The sequence below is a fragment of the Ranitomeya variabilis genome, chromosome 3 (genome assembly GCF_051348905.1).
Source record: "Ranitomeya variabilis isolate aRanVar5 chromosome 3, aRanVar5.hap1, whole genome shotgun sequence".
NCBI lineage: Eukaryota > Metazoa > Chordata > Amphibia > Anura > Dendrobatidae > Ranitomeya > Ranitomeya variabilis.
The window spans coordinates 12,953,340-12,971,947 of record NC_135234.1 but is presented as its reverse complement, the minus strand read 5'-3'; the positions used below and the strand labels follow the sequence as shown (position 1 = coordinate 12,971,947).

General features: G+C 47.9%; 1 protein-coding gene across 1 annotated transcript in view; it reads left to right on the top strand.

The window, feature by feature from the left end:
• The window catches only part of CFAP44 (cilia and flagella associated protein 44), a 106,366-nt gene that overhangs the window by 27,512 nt on the left and 60,246 nt on the right, over window positions 1-18,608 (top strand). Inside the window, exons 2-20 of the mRNA XM_077293670.1 lie at window positions 573-941; window positions 1,020-1,118; window positions 2,331-2,475; window positions 2,815-2,977; window positions 3,070-3,172; window positions 4,696-4,912; window positions 5,025-5,139; window positions 5,294-5,458; window positions 5,547-5,702; window positions 6,093-6,140; window positions 6,393-6,492; window positions 12,693-12,787; window positions 13,119-13,328; window positions 14,402-14,512; window positions 15,088-15,240; window positions 15,669-15,896; window positions 15,999-16,147; window positions 16,977-17,256; window positions 17,340-17,395. Of these exons, the coding sequence (XP_077149785.1) occupies window positions 573-941; window positions 1,020-1,118; window positions 2,331-2,475; window positions 2,815-2,977; window positions 3,070-3,172; window positions 4,696-4,912; window positions 5,025-5,139; window positions 5,294-5,458; window positions 5,547-5,702; window positions 6,093-6,140; window positions 6,393-6,492; window positions 12,693-12,787; window positions 13,119-13,328; window positions 14,402-14,512; window positions 15,088-15,240; window positions 15,669-15,896; window positions 15,999-16,147; window positions 16,977-17,256; window positions 17,340-17,395 (2,962 nt within the window). The remainder of the gene's footprint in view (window positions 1-572; window positions 942-1,019; window positions 1,119-2,330; window positions 2,476-2,814; window positions 2,978-3,069; window positions 3,173-4,695; window positions 4,913-5,024; window positions 5,140-5,293; window positions 5,459-5,546; window positions 5,703-6,092; window positions 6,141-6,392; window positions 6,493-12,692; window positions 12,788-13,118; window positions 13,329-14,401; window positions 14,513-15,087; window positions 15,241-15,668; window positions 15,897-15,998; window positions 16,148-16,976; window positions 17,257-17,339; window positions 17,396-18,608) is intronic.

The window sequence follows — 18,608 nt, the reverse complement described above, 5'->3', positions numbered from 1 at the left end:
CTCGGGGTACAGGATAATGACACTGACACTCGGGGGGGAAAGGATAATGACACTGACACTCGGGGTACAGGATAATGACACTGACACTTGGGGTACAGGATAATGACACTGACACTCGGGGTACAGGATAATGACACTGACACTCGGGGTACAGAATAATGACACTGACACTGGGGGTACAGGATAATGACACTGACACTCGGGGTACAGGATAATGACACTGACACTGGGGGTACAGGATAATGACACTGACACTCGGGGTACAGGATAATGACACTGACACTGGGGGTACAGGATAATGACTCTGACACTGGGGGTACAGGATAATGACACTGACACTGGGGGTACAGGATAATGACACTGACACTGGGGGTACAGGATAATGACTCTGACACTGGGGGTACAGGATAATGACACTGACACTGGGGGTACAGGATAATGACACTGACACTGGGGTACAGGATAATGACACTGACACTCGGGGTACAGGATAATGACCTCGGGGCGCCCCCTGTAGTACTGTAGGTGAGTCGGGGGATGTAGGACATTAATGGTGTCTGTACATTTCCTAGGTGGGGGTGGGTCGGACGCTTCAGTACCGGATTCTGTCCTGGAAGAAGATGCAGATGATGTCTCTGCCCCCGGATTACCTGAACCCCCCGGATTACCTGAGCCCCCCAGTGATCAGGTCTCCAGTCCAGGAGCTGATGGGACGATCCTTACCACACCCCGTCCTAATGGTGATGAAGAAGTTGGGGGCCCCGGTGATGGCACAGTGTCTGCACAGGACTGTCCTGGTGTCGGTGACGAGCCGTTGTCAGGAGCTGACACTGTGATGGGGGCGTCCGTGGAGGAGGATGGAGCCAGCGCTGCAGTGGAAACCTCACAAGAAGCCGACACCGTGGACACCTCCGATGGCCGCAGCCATCCTCCTCCAGAAGGTGAGAGTCTATGGCCGAGTCACAATATTCTCAGATTTCTGGATTGATATAATTTATATACAGTCATATAATCTGCAGGTGAGGAGGGAGCAGAAGCTGCACAACCTGGGAACACTGTGGACACTGGCCATAAGACAGAGGATGGAGGAGGGGAAGAGGAGACCACCGAGCCAACGGGTATGTAACCTCTATACCCTGTACTCATCCTTCTGACACAAAGCTCCAAATCCTCTGCGCAGACATGGAGGTAAGTAATAATGTTCTGTGCCCGCAGCCACCACTAGAGGGAGCCGACAACATGATAACCTTCAGAGCTCCACCTAGTGGTGGCTGGAGGTAAGCAATATTTTATCATATAATTCTATGTCTCTTTAGTAGTTTTGGAGCTTTGTATCACAGCTCTGGGTATTCTCCATGTAAGCAGTTGTCCAGACCTTTGATATCGAAAACCTTTCCTTATAAAAGGTCAGCAATATCCGATTGCTGGGGGCCCAACACTCAGCCAGCACCTCCTCCAATCAACGGTTGGCATTTCACACGGTGCCTAGATGTAAATAGTGAATGGAGCCAGAACAGCGCAGCTCCATACACTGCATAGTGGCCGCTCTCTGGTACTGCAGCTCAGCTCCTACTGAAGTGAATGCGATCTGAGCTGCAGTACCTTAGAATGGCCACTACACTTTGTAGGGCGCTGTGCTGGCCGCAGAGCAGACAATGCGGCTGCTGAAGTCCCGCATCTTAGGCTACGTTCACATTTGCGTTGTTGGGCGCAGCGTCATCGACACAACGCATGTCAAACGCAAACACAACGCAGCGTTTTTTGACGCATGCGTTGTCCTATACAATTGAAGATCCAAAACGCCCCCCAAAAAATACATTTAGTCAAAAGGCGCATGCGTCAAAAAACGCGGCTCAACGCAGGCAACTGCGCCCTATGCGTTTTTCATAGACACTAATGTGTTTTTTTGGCGCATTTACGACGCAGGTGCGTTGCATGCGTTTTTCTTCAGAAATGTGATGCATCAAAACTGCAACCTGTAGCGTCCTCCGCGCCCTGTCTGGTGCGCCAAAAAAACGCATGCGTCATACAAGTCATGACAACGCATACCGGTGCATGTCCATGCGCCCCCCATGTTAAAGATAGGGGCGCATGACGCATTCGTCGGTATGCGTCGACGACGCTGCGCCCAACAACGCAAATGTGAACGTAGCCTTACAGAGGAAGAGCAAATCAACTGCAGTAGAGTTGTCCAAACAATCAGCGGATTGCAATTATACCAATCTTTAATTTTACATCTGATTTTGGGGAGTGTTGAAGATTCCTTGCAAAAAGCCATTTTTAAACTCTCTTTATATCTACAAGTCATTAAGTTGAATCTTTTTTTGTAGAACATCAAACATATGAAGGTGATGAAGAAGAATTGGAAGAAACTGAGAAGATCCCTGATGACTTTTTCTATGACTATGACAGTATCTGTTCCCAGCCATACATCTCCCCAGACTCAGGGATCCCTGGAGGAGTCCTCCATCTTCTGTATCCTTCTCCCAGGAGCTAAAATCTTCCAAATATGCTTATAGATGACAATAGAGAGAATCGCTTTGTAGGTACCGCAATGGGTACATACACAACGCCAACAATGAAAGATGGTCTGATAACTAATATATTAAATGTAGAATTGAAAAATAATTTTAGTATTTCCATGTAGTATAGTAAAATGTTGGAAAATGTAGGAACCTCCCAACCCAACATCCAGTGCACTAGAGGAGACCCACCATGATAGAAATATAACACTTTAACCCATTCACGAGGATGTACTAGAGCAGTTAAATACACTTGGTTTTCAAATGTTGATGTTTTCTTAATTTGTCTCAGACATTCTTTTGGCTATGACTGTACAAAAAGGGCAAATTTGCACTTGCTGAATGACCAGACCTTGCTTTATGTAGCTGGCACAATGGCCATTATCCTAGGACTTAAAACTCATGAACAGCAATATCTGAGGAGCAGCAGCGGTCAGGGTATTGGAGCTGTTGCAGTGAGTTTATCAGTCCATTTTCTATAACTCACCCTTAGAATAGAAACTTACAAAATTTACCTGCAAAATAATTAACCCCTCTTCTTTTCCAGGTTCATCCCAGCAAGAGCTATTTTGCAGTAGCAGAAAAGGGACACAAACCCAATATTATCATGTATGAATTCCCATCTCTGAAACCATATCGGATCCTCAGAGGTGAGACCCGAGCTAAGGTTTAACTATAACAATGTAGAAATCAGACCCATTAGAGTCTGTCACGATCCCTTAGCCGCGGCCAGCAGTTTGTCACAAAATCCACAGGGATTCCTGACCACTGTCACCAATATGTCACGGATTGGGGTGACTTTAGACCAACAGACGGCTATCACATGTGCAGGGGGGCTTATCTTAGTTATCCCTCCACTGCCACAATGTGATAAAAAAAAAACCACACACAAGGCTATTGACCTCTTAGTTTACAGCAGGGGCTTATTCTGGGTATCCCACTGCTCTTCAATACACCATGAACTGCAGGGATTTATGTATCCCGCTTACAGTTCCACTTAACACTTGCAGCTCTCTGGCGCCCCCTTTACCCGCAGGTCAGATTAGGTTCTGCACCTAGGGTAATTAGTCGCCAGAAAGGCTGCCTGCTATGTACGGGCTATTGGGCACGCTGCAGCGACGCGATAAACTACTCCCACTCAGGCAGGAACAATAATTATCAACGCCGCAGTCGCTACAACATCACCCAAAGGCCTGCACAGTACACGGTAGTGCCGCCACCAGCTTCGATTAAACGGGTCCGAAGCTAACCCAACACAGTAGCGTAAATTCCCTTCAGAAGACTTAGGGTACGTTTTTAGAGCATGGAGAAAGAACTGGCATGAAATAATATACCCCACAAAATGTAGGCAGTGCTTTATCAAAATATTTTACAAAGATGTTACAAATGAGACAATTGCAGATATGTACAAGGTAATTATAACATAAAGGGGATTAAAGGAGAAAAGATAACACTCACATATTCTCAGTTCATTGCATTGCAGGCAACCATACGTCCCAGCTCATTGGACGTGCTCAGGGCTCTCCAGGAAAAAGACAAGAAGACTGAGCTGGGGATCTGGGCAGACAGTTATAGCTGGAGCCTGTAACATCCCAGAAAAGGGTTGGATCACCTCGTCCCTCCTCCCTCTTCATTTAACTAATTTTTCCCTAACCTATATCTAATTTCTATAACTCCACTACAAAACGTGTCGTCGTCATATCACACCCAGCATTCATCTTGGATTATCGTGGGCATTCCAATGAGATCAAATATGCCCTGTCTGGGATACATATTTACAGAGAAATCCCTACTTCTTCACCAGATGGAGTTAGACGCCCGTGTTTAGGGTGATGGGTAGGTCCACCGAGTGGAAGTAGGAATATGTATTTTCGTGCTCTTAACTTAGATGGTTTGCTTAATATCTTACAAAAACCAAACAAAGAACTTTCATGGATTCTAGAAGTTTCTCATCCAGTTAAAGCTGGTCACTTTCCACTACAGGAAATGCCGGTCGTAAATACCTTGGTGAGGGGGATGAAAGCTTGTGAGCTGAAAGTCAGGAATTTGCAGCTACAAGCTGTTGCAGAGACACCCCAAGAAGGGGGGCTTAGCCCACAGCATGCTAGCAAGAGAACTAAACTTATATGATATTTCATACCATATCGTGACAGAGTCACTTTTTTTCGCTCAGGGGGCACAGAAGAAGCCTATGCTTTCATAGACTTCAATACGTCAGGGTCACTTCTTGCCAGTGTGGGCAGCAGCCCTGATTATATGTTGACTATCTGGGACTGGAAGCAAGAAAAGATCATGCTGAGATCCAAGGCATTTTCCCAAGATGTGTTTCAAGTTACCTTCTCTCCAGAAAATGAAGAGCAGCTTACTACTTGTGGGACAGGGCACATTAGGTAAGTTTTTGCGTCTGTCTGTCACATAATATGACCTTGCTTCTCTCGCACCCCTACAAGTCATACAGAATGCATGTTATATTGACCAGTATATATCTTGTTCTTTGTGTAGGTTTTGGAAGATGGCACGCACATTCACTGGCTTAAAACTGCAAGGGGAACTTGGAAGGTTTGGAAAAACGGCCCTAACAGACATAGAAGGATATGTCGCATTACCGGATGGAAAGGTATGTAAACTTTTTATACAATGGAGATCACATTCTGAAATTTTATTGGCATTTTACTGTAATAGAAAACACTGAAAAAATATATAAATAATAGCACAATTAAATAATGGGCACCGCCATGGGCACGTGCTAAGAGGCCACATTTTCTCTGCAGGTGATATCTGGGTCAGAATGGGGCAACATGCTCCTCTGGGAAGGTGGTCTCATCAAGGTGGAGATATGTAGAAGAGGCCGAAGACCATGTCATAGCGGGCCTATTAACCAGTTTGTCTTAGATGAAGGAGAACTTATCACCATTGGCGCTGATGGCTCTGTCAGGGTAAGCTTCTTTTCATATATATATGTGACTGAAATGAGAAACATAAAGGTTTCTAATTATATTTTTGTTTTATGTCTGTTTCCTTCAGGTTTGGGATTTTGAGACAGTGGATACGGCAGACTCTGTGGATGACACCGGTCTCTTGGAGATGGAGCCCATGAATGAGCTTCTTGTTGGAAAAAACGTAAACCTGCAGTACATGGTGAAGTCTGTGGGTGGTGGCCCCCCGGTGTGGTTTGCGCAGGTAGGCTATGCTTTGTTTCTTTTTAGTATGAACAGGGATGCTGCCGTGGGGATAGGACATGAAGGATTTTGCTTGGGGCAGTGTTATACTGGTGTAACAGCCTGAGATCATGACCGCCCTGTGTTATAGAGGCAGCCATGGTTCTCTGCCTTCACTAGTCCTGTTAGCACATATCATATATGAGGACTGTGCAGCTGCGCAGAGGTCCTGCCGCCTTAACAACACGTCAGCACTATGCGAGGGACTGTGCTATAGACCCCCACGAGGGAGGCGCACTATGGAAATCTCCCCCTCGTGCAGTTGGGGAGCGAGGACCCCACATATCTTCAGACCGGTCTTCTCCTGTTAGTATTTGCTGCCTCATTTTCTGCTCTCGCCTTTGATTTGCAGGACGCCAGTGGGGGAATATGGAAGCTGGATCTCTCCTTTTCCAATATAGTAAGTTTCATACTTTTACTTCTTGACATTTGTAACGATAATTAGGTAAAACTACAGAAACCATCCGGGGTCCGGTCAATCACAAACCCTGTTGTTTATGGATGAAGACCGCAAGAATCTTCCGTGCCGGGGCTGGTGCCAGGACGGCGATGTGGTCACTTGTTGTATGCCTTGTGCGCCGGGTCATTTGCTTTATGATCTATTCACCTGTCGGTTGTGTAACCACAATGGCCGCCATGTTTGTCTCCGCAGACACAAGACCCAGAATGCCTCTTCTCTTTTCACGCCGGCAAAATAAATGCCATGGATGCATCTCCATCAACGTATCTCATGGCCACTACATCCACAGACCGTAAGTCCCTGGTAGCACAGACATCGGTCCCCATTCATCAACTTTTTTATGCCATAAAAATGACTTTAAATACTTTGAAAACTCGTCATTTTCGAGCAGTTCTGCCAAAATGGAGGCGGGGCAGGACGTGGCTTTGCTGCTCCAGCCCGTCAAGTCCATCAATAATGGTGGTGTTTCATGCGCCAGAGATGTAACTTCAGTCCCTGACTGGAGTAATATTTCTGGTGAGACGTAATCGCCAAATTCATAAAGCCCTGTCTGTAAATGGACGTGTTATTGGGGTCCTGGGAAGGGGTCCTCACGTGTGGATTGGGCTCAGGAGGTACTGTCTATATTAAATAGCACGCACCGATCTGTAGCAGAAGCGGCTGACGCCGAGTTACGCCCATAGCCATTAACCATTTAATTGCAGCTGTCAATCTGCGACTGCGGCATTTAAATAGAACACGCAGCGGCTCCCAGCAGCCCCCCACAATGTGATTGTGGGAGGCCGATGGGTTACAATGATAGCGGGGGGTCTGCTGAAGACCCCCAGTCACTGTCATCACTCTCACTCTCACCGCAATATTGTGGCTTGATCACAGGTTCAACTTCCATAAGGGGACTAAGAAATAATGTAAAAAATAATTTCTAAAATCTTTTTTCTTTATCACCGTATCCGGATACAGTGATAATTGTGTTTCTAGGGGATTTTTACTGCACAATGAACAAAAACAAAACCCCAAAACCTTTTTATTGATACCATCTTGGGTACATACAATGTTTTGAACGCTTCTTATTGAATTGTTTTGTGGAGTTGCAAAGACCAAACAAACAATTCTGGAGTTTCATTTTTTATTTTTATTTTTACAATTTTTGCCATAAAGGGGAATTATTATGCGGCGATGCCAAATGTGTTTATTTTTAATAAAGTGAGGGAGATTAGAACTTTGATGTATTTTTATTTTTTAAATTTATTATATACTTTAACCTGCAATGGTCTGACCGCTTGTTCCATCTACTGTAATACCGTAGTATTACCATCTGCAGGGTGGTCTTCACAGGAGCATTGTCGTGGCAGGCAGAGGGGCCTTCGGCAAGTCCCCCGCTGCTATGGGAACTCATCGGCTCTCCACGATCATGCGATGGGGTGGCGGATCGCCTCGCTCTCAGACCGTGCGCCATAAATACTGCCGTCAGAGATTTACAGTGGCGTTTAGGCTCGCTCAGAGATTTACAGTGGTGTTTAGGCTCGCTCAGAGACTTACAGTGGCGTTTACGCTCGCTCAGAGATTTACAGTGGCGTTTAGGCTCGCTCAGAGATTTACAGTGGCGTTTAGGCTCGCTCAGAGATTTACAGTGGCGTATAGGCTCGCTCAGAGATTTACAGTGGTGTTTAGGCTCGCTCAGAGATTTACAGTGGCGTATAGGCTTGCTCAGAGATTTACAGTGGTGTTTAGGCTCGCTCAGAGATTTACAGTGGCGTATAGGCTCGCTCAGAGATTTACAGTAGCGTTTAGGCTCGCTCAGAGATTTACAGTGGCGTTTAGGCTCGCTCAGAGATTTACAGTGGCGTTTAGGCTCGCTCAGAGATTTACAGTAGCGTTTAGGCTCGCTCAGAGATTTACAGTGGCGTTTAGGCTCGCTCAGAGATTTACAGTGGCGTTTAGGCTCGCTCAGAGATTTACAGTGGCGTTTAGGCTCGCTCAGAGATTTACAGTGGCGTTTAGGCTCGCTCAGAGATTTACAGTGGCGTTTAGGCTCGCTCAGAGATTTACAGTGGCGTTTAGGCTCGCTCAGAGATTTACAGTGGCGTTTAGGCTCGCTCAGAGATTTACAGTGGCGTTTAGGCTCGCTCAGAGATTTACAGTGGCGTTTAGGCTCGCTCAGAGATTTACAGTGGCGTTTAGGCTCGCTCAGAGATTTACAGTGGCGTTTAGGCTCGCTCAGAGATTTACAGTGGCGTTTAGGCTCGCTCAGAGATTTACAGTGGCGTTTAGGCTCGCTCAGAGATTTACAGTGGCGTTTAGGCTCGCTCAGAGATTTACAGTGGCGTTTAGGCTCGCTCAGAGATTTACAGTGGCGTTTAGGCTCGCTCAGAGATTTACAGTGGCGTTTAGGCTCGCTCAGAGATTTACAGTGGCGTTTAGGCTCGCTCAGAGATTTACAGTGGCGTTTAGGCTCGCTCAGAGATTTACAGTGGCGTTTAGGCTCGCTCAGAGATTTACAGTGGCGTTTAGGCTCGCTCAGAGATTTACAGTGGCGTTTAGGCTCGCTCAGAGATTTACAGTGGCGTTTACGCTCGCTCAGAGATTTACAGTGGCGTTTAGGCTCGCTCAGAGATTTACAGTGGCGTTTACGCTCGCTCAGAGATTTACAGTGGCGTTTAGGCTCGCTCAGAGATTTACAGTGGCGTTTAGGCTCGCTCAGAGATTTACAGTGGCGTATAGGCTCGCTCAGAGATTTACAGTGGTGTTTAGGCTCGCTCAGAGATTTACAGTGGCGTATAGGCTCGCTCAGAGATTTACAGTGGTGTTTAGGCTCGCTCAGAGATTTACAGTGGCGTATAGGCTCGCTCAGAGATTTACAGTAGCGTTTAGGCTCGCTCAGAGATTTACAGTGGCGTTTAGGCTCGCTCAGAGATTTACAGTGGCGTTTAGGCTCGCTCAGAGATTTACAGTAGCGTTTAGGCTCGCTCAGAGATTTACAGTGGCGTTTAGGCTCGCTCAGAGATTTACAGTGGCGTTTAGGCTCGCTCAGAGATTTACAGTAGCGTTTAGGCTCGCTCAGAGATTTACAGTGGCGTTTAGGCTCGCTCAGAGATTTACAGTGGCGTTTAGGCTCGCTCAGAGATTTACAGTGGCGTTTAGGCTCGCTCAGAGATTTACAGTGGCGTTTAGGCTCGCTCAGAGATTTACAGTGGCGTTTAGGCTCGCTCAGAGATTTACAGTGGCGTTTAGGCTCGCTCAGAGATTTACAGTGGCGTTTAGGCTCGCTCAGAGATTTACAGTGGCGTTTAGGCTCGCTCAGAGATTTACAGTGGCGTTTAGGCTCGCTCAGAGATTTACAGTGGCGTTTACGCTCGCTCAGAGATTTACAGTGGCGTTTAGGCTCGCTCAGAGATTTACAGTGGCGTTTAGGCTCGCTCAGAGATTTACAGTGGCGTTTAGGCTCGCTCAGAGATTTACAGTGGTGTTTAGGCTCGCTCAGAGATTTACAGTGGCGTATAGGCTCGCTCAGAGATTTACAGTGGTGTTTAGGCTCGCTCAGAGATTTACAGTGGCGTATAGGCTCGCTCAGAGATTTACAGTAGCGTTTAGGCTCGCTCAGAGATTTACAGTGGCGTTTAGGCTCGCTCAGAGATTTACAGTGGCGTTTAGGCTCGCTCAGAGATTTACAGTAGCGTTTAGGCTCGCTCAGAGATTTACAGTGGCGTTTAGGCTCGCTCAGAGATTTACAGTGGCGTTTAGGCTCGCTCAGAGATTTACAGTAGCGTTTGGGCTCGCTCAGAGATTTACAGTGGCGTTTAGGCTCGCTCAGAGATTTACAGTGGCGTTTAGGCTCGCTCAGAGATTTACAGTGGCGTTTAGGCTCGCTCAGAGATTTACAGTGGCGTTTAGGCTCGCTCAGAGATTTACAGTGGCGTTTAGGCTCGCTCAGAGATTTACAGTGGCGTTTAGGCTCGCTCAGAGATTTACAGTGGCGTTTAGGCTCGCTCAGAGATTTACAGTGGCGTTTAGGCTCGCTCAGAGATTTACAGTGGCGTTTAGGCTCGCTCAGAGATTTACAGTGGCGTTTACGCTCGCTCAGAGATTTACAGTGGCGTTTAAGCTCGCTCAGAGATTTACAGTGGCGTTTAGGCTCGCTCAGAGATTTACAGTGGCGTTTAGGCTCGCTCAGAGATTTACAGTGGCGTTTAGGCTCGGTCAGAGATTTACAGTGGCGTTTAGGCTCGCTCAGAGATTTACAGTGGCGTATAGGCTCATTCAGAGATTTACAGTAGCGTTTAGGCTCGCTCAGAGATTTACAGTAGCGTTTAGGCTCGCTCAGAGATTTACAGTAGCGTTTAGGCTCGCTCAGAGATTTACAGTGGCGTATAGGCTCATTCAGAGATTTACAGTAGCGTTTAGGCTCGCTCAGAGATTTACAGTAGCGTTTAGGCTCGCTCAGAGATTTACAGTGGCGTTTAGGCTCGCTCAGAGATTTACAGTGGCGTTTAGGCTCGGTCAGAGATTTACAGTGGCGTTTAGGCTCGCTCAGAGATTTACAGCGGCGTTTTGGCTCGCTCAGAGATTTACAGTGGCGTTTAGGCTCGCTCAGAGATTTACAGTGGCGTTTAGGCTCGCCCAGAGATTTACAGTGGCGTTTAGGGTCGCTCAGAGTTTTACAGTAGCGTTTAGGCTCGCTCAGAGATTTACAGTGGCGTTTAGGCTCGCTCAGAGATTTACAGTGGCGTTTAGGGTCGCTCAGAGTTTTACAGTGGCGTTTAGGCTCGCTCAGAGATTTACAGTGGAGTTTAGGGTCGCTCAGAGATTTACAGTAGCGTTTAGGCTCGCTTAGAGATTTACAGCGGCGTTTAGGCTCGCTCAGAGATTTACAGTGGCGTATAGGCTCATTCAGAGATTTACAGTGGCGTTTAGGCTCGCTCAGAGATTTACAGCGGCGTTTAGGCTCGCTCAGAGATTTACAGTGGCATATAGGCTCATTCAGAGATTTACAGTAGCGTTTAGGCTCGCTCAGAGATTTACAGTAGCGTTTAGGCTCGCTCAGAGATTTACAGTGGCGTTTAGGCTCGCTTAGAGATTTACAGTGGCGTTTAGGCTCGCTCAGAGATTTAGAGTGGCATTTAGGCTCGCTCAGAGATTTACAGTAGCGTTTAGGCTCGCTCAGAGATTTACAGTGGCGTTTAGGCTCGCTTAGAGATTTACAGTGGCGTTTAGGCTCGCTCAGAGATTTAGAGTGGCATTTAGGCTCGCTCAGAGATTTACAGTGGCGTTTAGGCTCGCTCAGAGATTTACAGTGGCGTTTAGGCTCGCTCAGAGTTTTACAGTAGCGTTTAGGCTCGCTCAGAGATTTACAGTGGCGTTTAGGCTCGCTCAGAGATTTACAGTGGCGTTTAGGCTCGCTCAGAGATTTACAGTGGCGTTTAGGCTCGCTCAGAGATTTACAGTGGCGTTTAGGCTCGCTCAGAGATTTACAGTGGCGTTTAGGCTCGCTCAGAGATTTACAGTGGCGTTTAGGCTCGCTCAGAGATTTACAGTAGCGTTTAGGCTCGCTCAGAGATTTACAGTGGCGTTTAGGCTCGCTCAGAGATTTACAGTGGCGTTTAGGCTCGCTCAGAGATTTACAGTGGCGTTTAGGCTCGCTCAGAGATTTACAGTGGCGTTTAGGCTCGCTCAGAGATTTACAGTAGCGTTTAGGCTCGCTCAGAGATTTACAGTGGCGTTTAGGCTCGCTCAGAGATTTACAGTGGCGTTTAGGCTCGCTCAGAGATTTACAGTAGCGTTTAGGCTCGCTCAGAGATTTACAGTGGCATTTAGGCTCGCTCAGAGATTTACAGTGGCGTTTAGGCTCGCTCAGAGATTTACAGTGGCGTTTAGGCTCGCTCAGAGATTTACAGTGGCATTTAGGCTCGCTCAGAGATTTACAGTGGCGTTTAGGCTCGCTCAGAGATTTACAGTAGCGTTTAGGCTCGCTCAGAGATTTACAGTGGCGTTTAGGCTCGCTCAGAGATTTACAGTGGCGTTTAGGCTCGCTCAGAGATTTACAGTGGTGTTTAGGCTCGCTCAGAGATTTACAGTGGCGTTTAGGCTCGCTCAGAGATTTACAGTGGCGTTTAGGCTCGCTCGCTGCTGTTAGAGGCAGACTTCGGCTCCTGAGCTCACATCTTACCAAGGGAGCCGACATGGGACATACCAGCACGCCCAATGTCCGGAAGGGGTAAAGGGGTTGACCAATACCTATACTCGCCTAGTGGGCCCGCACCGCTCCCCCATACTCCATTCTTCTCCTTCACCCTCCATGCTGACTTTTCCATGTGTCGCCCCCTGACACTTTGGTAGTGGAGGATAACCCCCTTCATCCGCTCGGCTCCTTATCTGCTGGCAGTTGTAGTGCGGGGCCCTGGAGACTTGTGTTGTAGACCGTAGGAGACTTTAATCTCTGCAGTCAGTTTATTGCATTCCCCGCATGTAAAGTTCATCCGTCTCTTTCTGTTTCAGGATCTCTGAGGATCTACGACTTTGCAGGGAAGGTTCCTCTCGTGGACATGAAGTTTAAGCAAGGCGGCACGGCCCTGACGTGGGCTCCTCGCATGGTCAGCTCTTCGAACATAGTCAGACGGCCATATACATCGGAGCGAGACCGGACTGGCCGGCGGCTCTCCTGACCCGAGCGTGACAGCTGCATGCACATATATGAAGCTTTTGGGCCGGTCCGAGCATTGCCTTCTGATTTATATGGCCGTCAGACTGCGCCTTTACATTCACTGCACCCCTAAACTGAAAATGTGGTTTTGGTGTTCCTTCAGTCACTCATGAAGCCCCCCTAGAATTACTGTGCGGGGTATGACGCCATGATTGCAGCAGTAATTCTCTGTGTCTTCCTGGCCTCCTTCTTCCATCCGTTCACCATCTTCTCTTCTGCAGGTTAATCCCAAAGGCGGCTTGTTTGCCATGGGGTTCGAAGACGGGGTGGTCCGTGTCCTGGAGGTTCACAATGCCTTCGGCAGGGGCGCCATGGCGGGACGGAGGGGCACCCAGGATGCAGCAGTAAACCTGAGACAAGCCTTCAAGCCGCACAACGCTCCAGTCACGGCCCTGGCCTATGAGCGCAACGGAGAGATCCTTTCCACGGGGGTAAAAGAGTTAGCGCCGATCGCTGCCGCTAACCAGCAGTTAAGGGGTTTGTGAAGGAGTCAGAGTCTGGTTTGTGCCCATCGTCCCCCTCTGCTGTAGTCACATGGTGTGATGGGATATCACAGCTGCCGGGGGCTACTGTAGACCCCTGCTGCCGCCATCTTGGTGCCCCATAAAGCCTGGGCAGGAGAACATTAGATGTACTATATGTTACAAGGCTAAAGTATCGCAGTATATAGCGCAAACATCACAGGATGAAGTCCACTTGGGGGACTAAAAAAATAAGGAAAATGTAGTTAAAATGTTTTTTTTTTTAATATTAAAAAATCAAAATGTTAAAGAACCCTTTCACCAATCCGAGACGACAAAAAATAGATCTGGGATCATTGCTTATAAACGCCTGATCTACTAAAGTATGAAATAAGTTATCCCATAGTGTAAAGAAAATCAGAAATGATCCCCTAAAATGTTACCAATAACACTACACAAAGGCTTGGTCCGCGCCATCAACGGGAAAAGGTCAAAGTTACGGGAAGAAGAAAACCGATTTTTATTTCTTTAACAGCAGTAATATATAATCTCTAAATGCCTCACTGTCATCAATGGGAGCAGACTCCCGGCACCAGCTCATTTGTACCAAATGGGTTTTTTTTTCTGCCATTTCCTTTTATTTTTTCCTTCCATTTTTCAGTAGACTGTTTGGTAAAATGAATGGCATCATACAGCAAACAAAAACAACCCATCATATGGCGATGTGTGTCTCCTGGAAAAAGGGGAGGAAAAACAGAAAAGAGCAAAAAATGGAAAGTGGCCACTTCCTCCAGTTGCTTTGTAGATGTCCTTTTTTTACTACAAGCGGCAACGGGAAGTTGTGCAACCTATAAAACTATGGATGCAGCTCCGTCTGTGACTAGAGGGTAAGACATGACGTATGTGGAATAAAAGTGCTGCTTCTTCATTATCTACACATCCTTTTCTATGCTCTAGTCACAGACGGAGCTGCACCCATATTGTATAGGTCGTACTGTATAACTGGAGCAGTGGTAATAATCCTCTCTCCTTCCCCGCGGCAGAGTGCGGACAGAACCGTCTTCTTCTTTGCTGTCGGCGATGTCTATGAACCTCTTGGATTCGTGCGTCTTCCAGGACCCGTGCGGGAGTTACACTGGTCTCCGTCCTCACACGTGAGTAGCCGCACAGTCGGTGGTGACCCCAGCAGGTGGGGAGGATGGCAGTGCTCTGGTCCGGCGGCCATGGACTGACGACGTGGGCCTACAAATCTGTTTTCTCACCTCTGCTGGTTCCTGTAGTAATATTGTCCTTAAATCCCTTTTAGGCCGGGGTCACATAACAGTATTTTCTCTCATCCAAGAGAATTGGGCCGATTTCTGCTGATCACTGTGAGCTCTGATTTTCTCTTATGAAGAGAAGATGGAGGAAAAAAAATGTCTCCATTCTGTCAGTCAGTGAATATCGGACTGCACTCAGATGTCATCCCAGCGCAGTCTGATTTTTCCCACGAACTCTTTGACTTGTATGGATGAGTGCGATACGAATATCCAATCCTTCTTGGACATTTTCAGACATGTGCACGGTCCCATAGAATAACAATGGTCGCACTCAGGCTGACGATCCCCTCGTCTGCACGGGGAAATTCACGCTGAATTCACGGTGGTGGACACCGGTCAGGCTGGGATTGTCACATCCAATCTCTGTGGGCCTCGGTGAACCTTTCTGCATTTTCTCCTCTCGGTTGCAGGAGTTGAGCGCGCTGCTGGTTCTCTGTGACAATGGATTCGCCGTTCAGATCCCGGCCCCGACAGCCGACAAGACGGACCCGGTTTCCACCTATGAAATCCTCAACCTTCCCATAAGTTACTTCAGATTCAGTAGCATCAAGTCAAAGATTGAGGTAAGAACTGGGCGCAGACCCTCCAGCCACGTAAGTGACATCCGGCCTGGGGGTTCCTTCCTGTGGCCACGACAGGGGGCAGTATGGCGGTATGGAGACATATAGGCGTCGTCTTTGGGGCCCTTTGGATTTTTGAATGTACCATGGATAGAAATGTAAAAAGAAGAAAGCTGGACTGTAGAAGGCACAACTGCGGTCATCTCCTGTGAGATCATCAGATCATGGCAACGGACGCGTCCTGAGAGCGCGGGGGTCTCGGTGCTGCTTTAGCTTTGCAGCCCCTTCCATGTTTTCCTGCACATCTAAAAACGTGCTGACTCAGTGCCGTGGCCCCCTCATAGTCAGAGTCTTTGGGGTCCCAGTGATGGGACCCCGCTATGGTTTATCACTTATATTTGTCCCCACTGTTCCTCCTGTCTGGTCTAAAGAGGGAGGAGCGGCTGGATCACATACGGAAGATCCGGGAGCAGAAGATAAAGGAGCGGGACGCCTGGATACAGGAACAGAAGGAGCGCGGAGCGGAGCTGTCAGAAGACGACCTGCCGCCAGTCACCGATGATGAAGAGGAGAAGCTGCCGGAGCTCTACGTCCCTGAAGAGCCCAGTCCCATCCTGTGTGGTTTCTACGCCAGTCCTGGGAAGTTCTGGTTATCCCTGGTAAGTGTCATGTGGCCCGGCACCACCACCACCATCATCATCATCATCCGTCTGCTGGTTCTGTTTTATGCCCTAACGTGTCATTCTTCTCCTCTTCATCAGGACGGGTACGACTCCGGGTTCCTCTACCTCTGCCAGTTTTCTGATGCCGGTGGACAAGTTGAGGATCCGACTATGAGAAGAGACGAACCGGTGCAAGCTCTGCCGATCGATAACACCAGCAGCAATCCCATCCACAAAATGCACTTCAGGTAGAGAACCTGTCAGGGACTAGGGTCGGGCAGGATCAGAAATATAGCCAGTCTGATTGGTCAGGCCACATGTAATCTGAGGCTGGCTATCCCCTGACCGTCACCCTTCACCCCCACAAGTGGGTACGGACTTTGCTGCCTGGAGATCCATCATTTGTGGTCGTGGATGTGCGGCAGAACCAGGAGCGGTCAGTGGATGAGACAGGAGTGTAGTTAGAAAACTAGCCAAACATCAGGGCCAAAAGAAGACTGACAGGTGCCAAGCAACAATATGAAGGGCAATAAAAAACTGTTTCCTCGGCTGTCCGGAATGAAGTTGCATATCCATACCTGTCACCGAGTCAGAATTGTCCCGTTCTTCCTTTTATTTTATTCTCGCTACTCCTCAGAGTATTTAGTGTTTTTTTTATTTCCCCCGTACAGTTCGAGATTTGGCCCTTTATATTTAATGCTTATTTTTAATGATCTGTACCGAGGGGGCGGTGCTTGCATGGCAGAGCAGCTTAAAGACACGCCCCTGAGGAATGCTGGGAGCCACAACCCCTAGGTAAAGGCCATAAAAATTTGCACTAAATGAAAATGCCCATATCTTTGGAACCGTATGGACAAATAAAAATAATAATAATAATAAAAAACTGAAAAAACTGAAAAGGAGCAGCAGGAATAAAATAAGAGCAAACACTGCCCACTTCTGACCTGGTGACAGGTCCTCTTTAAAGAGGCAGTTTTCCTTGAATACTAGGTGACCCTCTCCAGGACTCCGATCAATCAGATGCTTATACTTACGGAGCTTGACATTTTGTATTTTTTCTTTCCATCTCGTCCTTAGCTCCAACAAGCAGCTGCTGTTCTGTGGGATGCGGGACGGAGCGATCAGGGTCTACCCCCTGCAGCCCAACGACCCTGGGCTCCATTCCATGGTCAGTTACTGGTCTCTCGGGGTCCATGATAACCAGTACGGAGCCATCCAGGCCATCAGCTCCAGCTTCGATAACCAGTACCTCATCAGCTGCGGAGCCGACGGGAACATCTTCACCTTCAGCATCCTCTCCATGGAGGACATTGAGCGAGAGCTGAAAGTGAAGAAAGCTAAAGTGCCTTCTCCTAGGGTGGGCTCCATCGTCACAGCATCAGCAGATACTGTCCCACATCGGTGGGATCCCGCTGTGACTGATATCTTTGTATCTTGCAGCTCCGCCTTGATGAAGAGAGGCCTGCGGAGGATATCGATGATCCGGACGCTTACAGGTGAAGTCCCATGTATTGTATTGTTGTACCGCAGACTTGCTGTATGTCATCACACCATTGGATCGTTACTCCTTTACCATCTTGCTGCATCTAATCAATAGTCAGACCAGGTCGTGTGATGGTAGCATGATGTCTCATGGGTGGTCTGGAGACCCCTCCATTGTTGTCTCTGTCTTTTATGTGTGAATGGAGCAGTACTGAGCATGTGTGACCACCTCTTCTACAGACAGTGAATGTAGCAGTGGCCGCACATGCTCACTGCTGCTTCCTCTCAGGACCCTCATTGGGGGATACAGAAACTAGGGGTAATATGCTGCCACCTGGAGGCTGACAGTAAGAATACACCTTAGAAAAAAAATGGTCTCCTCTCCAACAGGCTACACTCGTCCTGCTGACACCCTGCTCTTCAGTTTAGGTTAGGTTGAGCCTCAGACCTGTTTTTTTTTTTTTCCAGCAGAAAATGACCTCTGTCTCTTGTCATCCCGGTATACCTGAGGTCTGACCACCTGTAGGGCTACCATTGTACAATGGCTTCCATCTACCATGGCCAAAAAATCAGGCTAAGCCCGGGCGCCCGCTGCCAGCGGTAGGAACCTCCTGGGTCCAGTTTCTTGGTCTTCAGTCCCCATCTTTGCAGAGATCCCACCTTCACGTCTGTCTTGGCTGAAGGGGTAGTGGAGGCGGCAGATGTTTGGTGGCATCCGGAGAGATTCTTCCTTCTGTAACACGGTTATTAGTTTTCCCACTCCAGTGTCTGCTTTAGGACCTCCCATGATTTCTCTATCCCCCCCCAATTAAGTGACCGAGAAAAAGAAGTTTTTTGGTACTCGCTGTAAAACCTCATTCTCGTAGACTTCATTGGGGGACACAGCACCCCTCTTCATTTGGGTGTTTTTTGTTTTGCTTCTCCTACTGTGTGATTATCTGAGTGTCGGCAGGCCAGCTGTAGTCTTTCAGGGACTCGATTACGGTACTTTTGTTCTAAGTTGTATTCTTAGTGTCAGACACCAGGTGGCAGCATATTACCCCAATAAAAGCTACGAGAGAGATTGTACGGCGATCAGGTCTCTTCGGCCCCCCATTCTTATGGTTAGTGGAGGTCCCAGCAATCACACATTTATCACCGATCCTGTGGAACATGTTGTTTTTGTTACAACCCTTTTAATGGAAATTGACCACTAGGTGTCCCAGTGTCATAGGAACCTGATTCAGT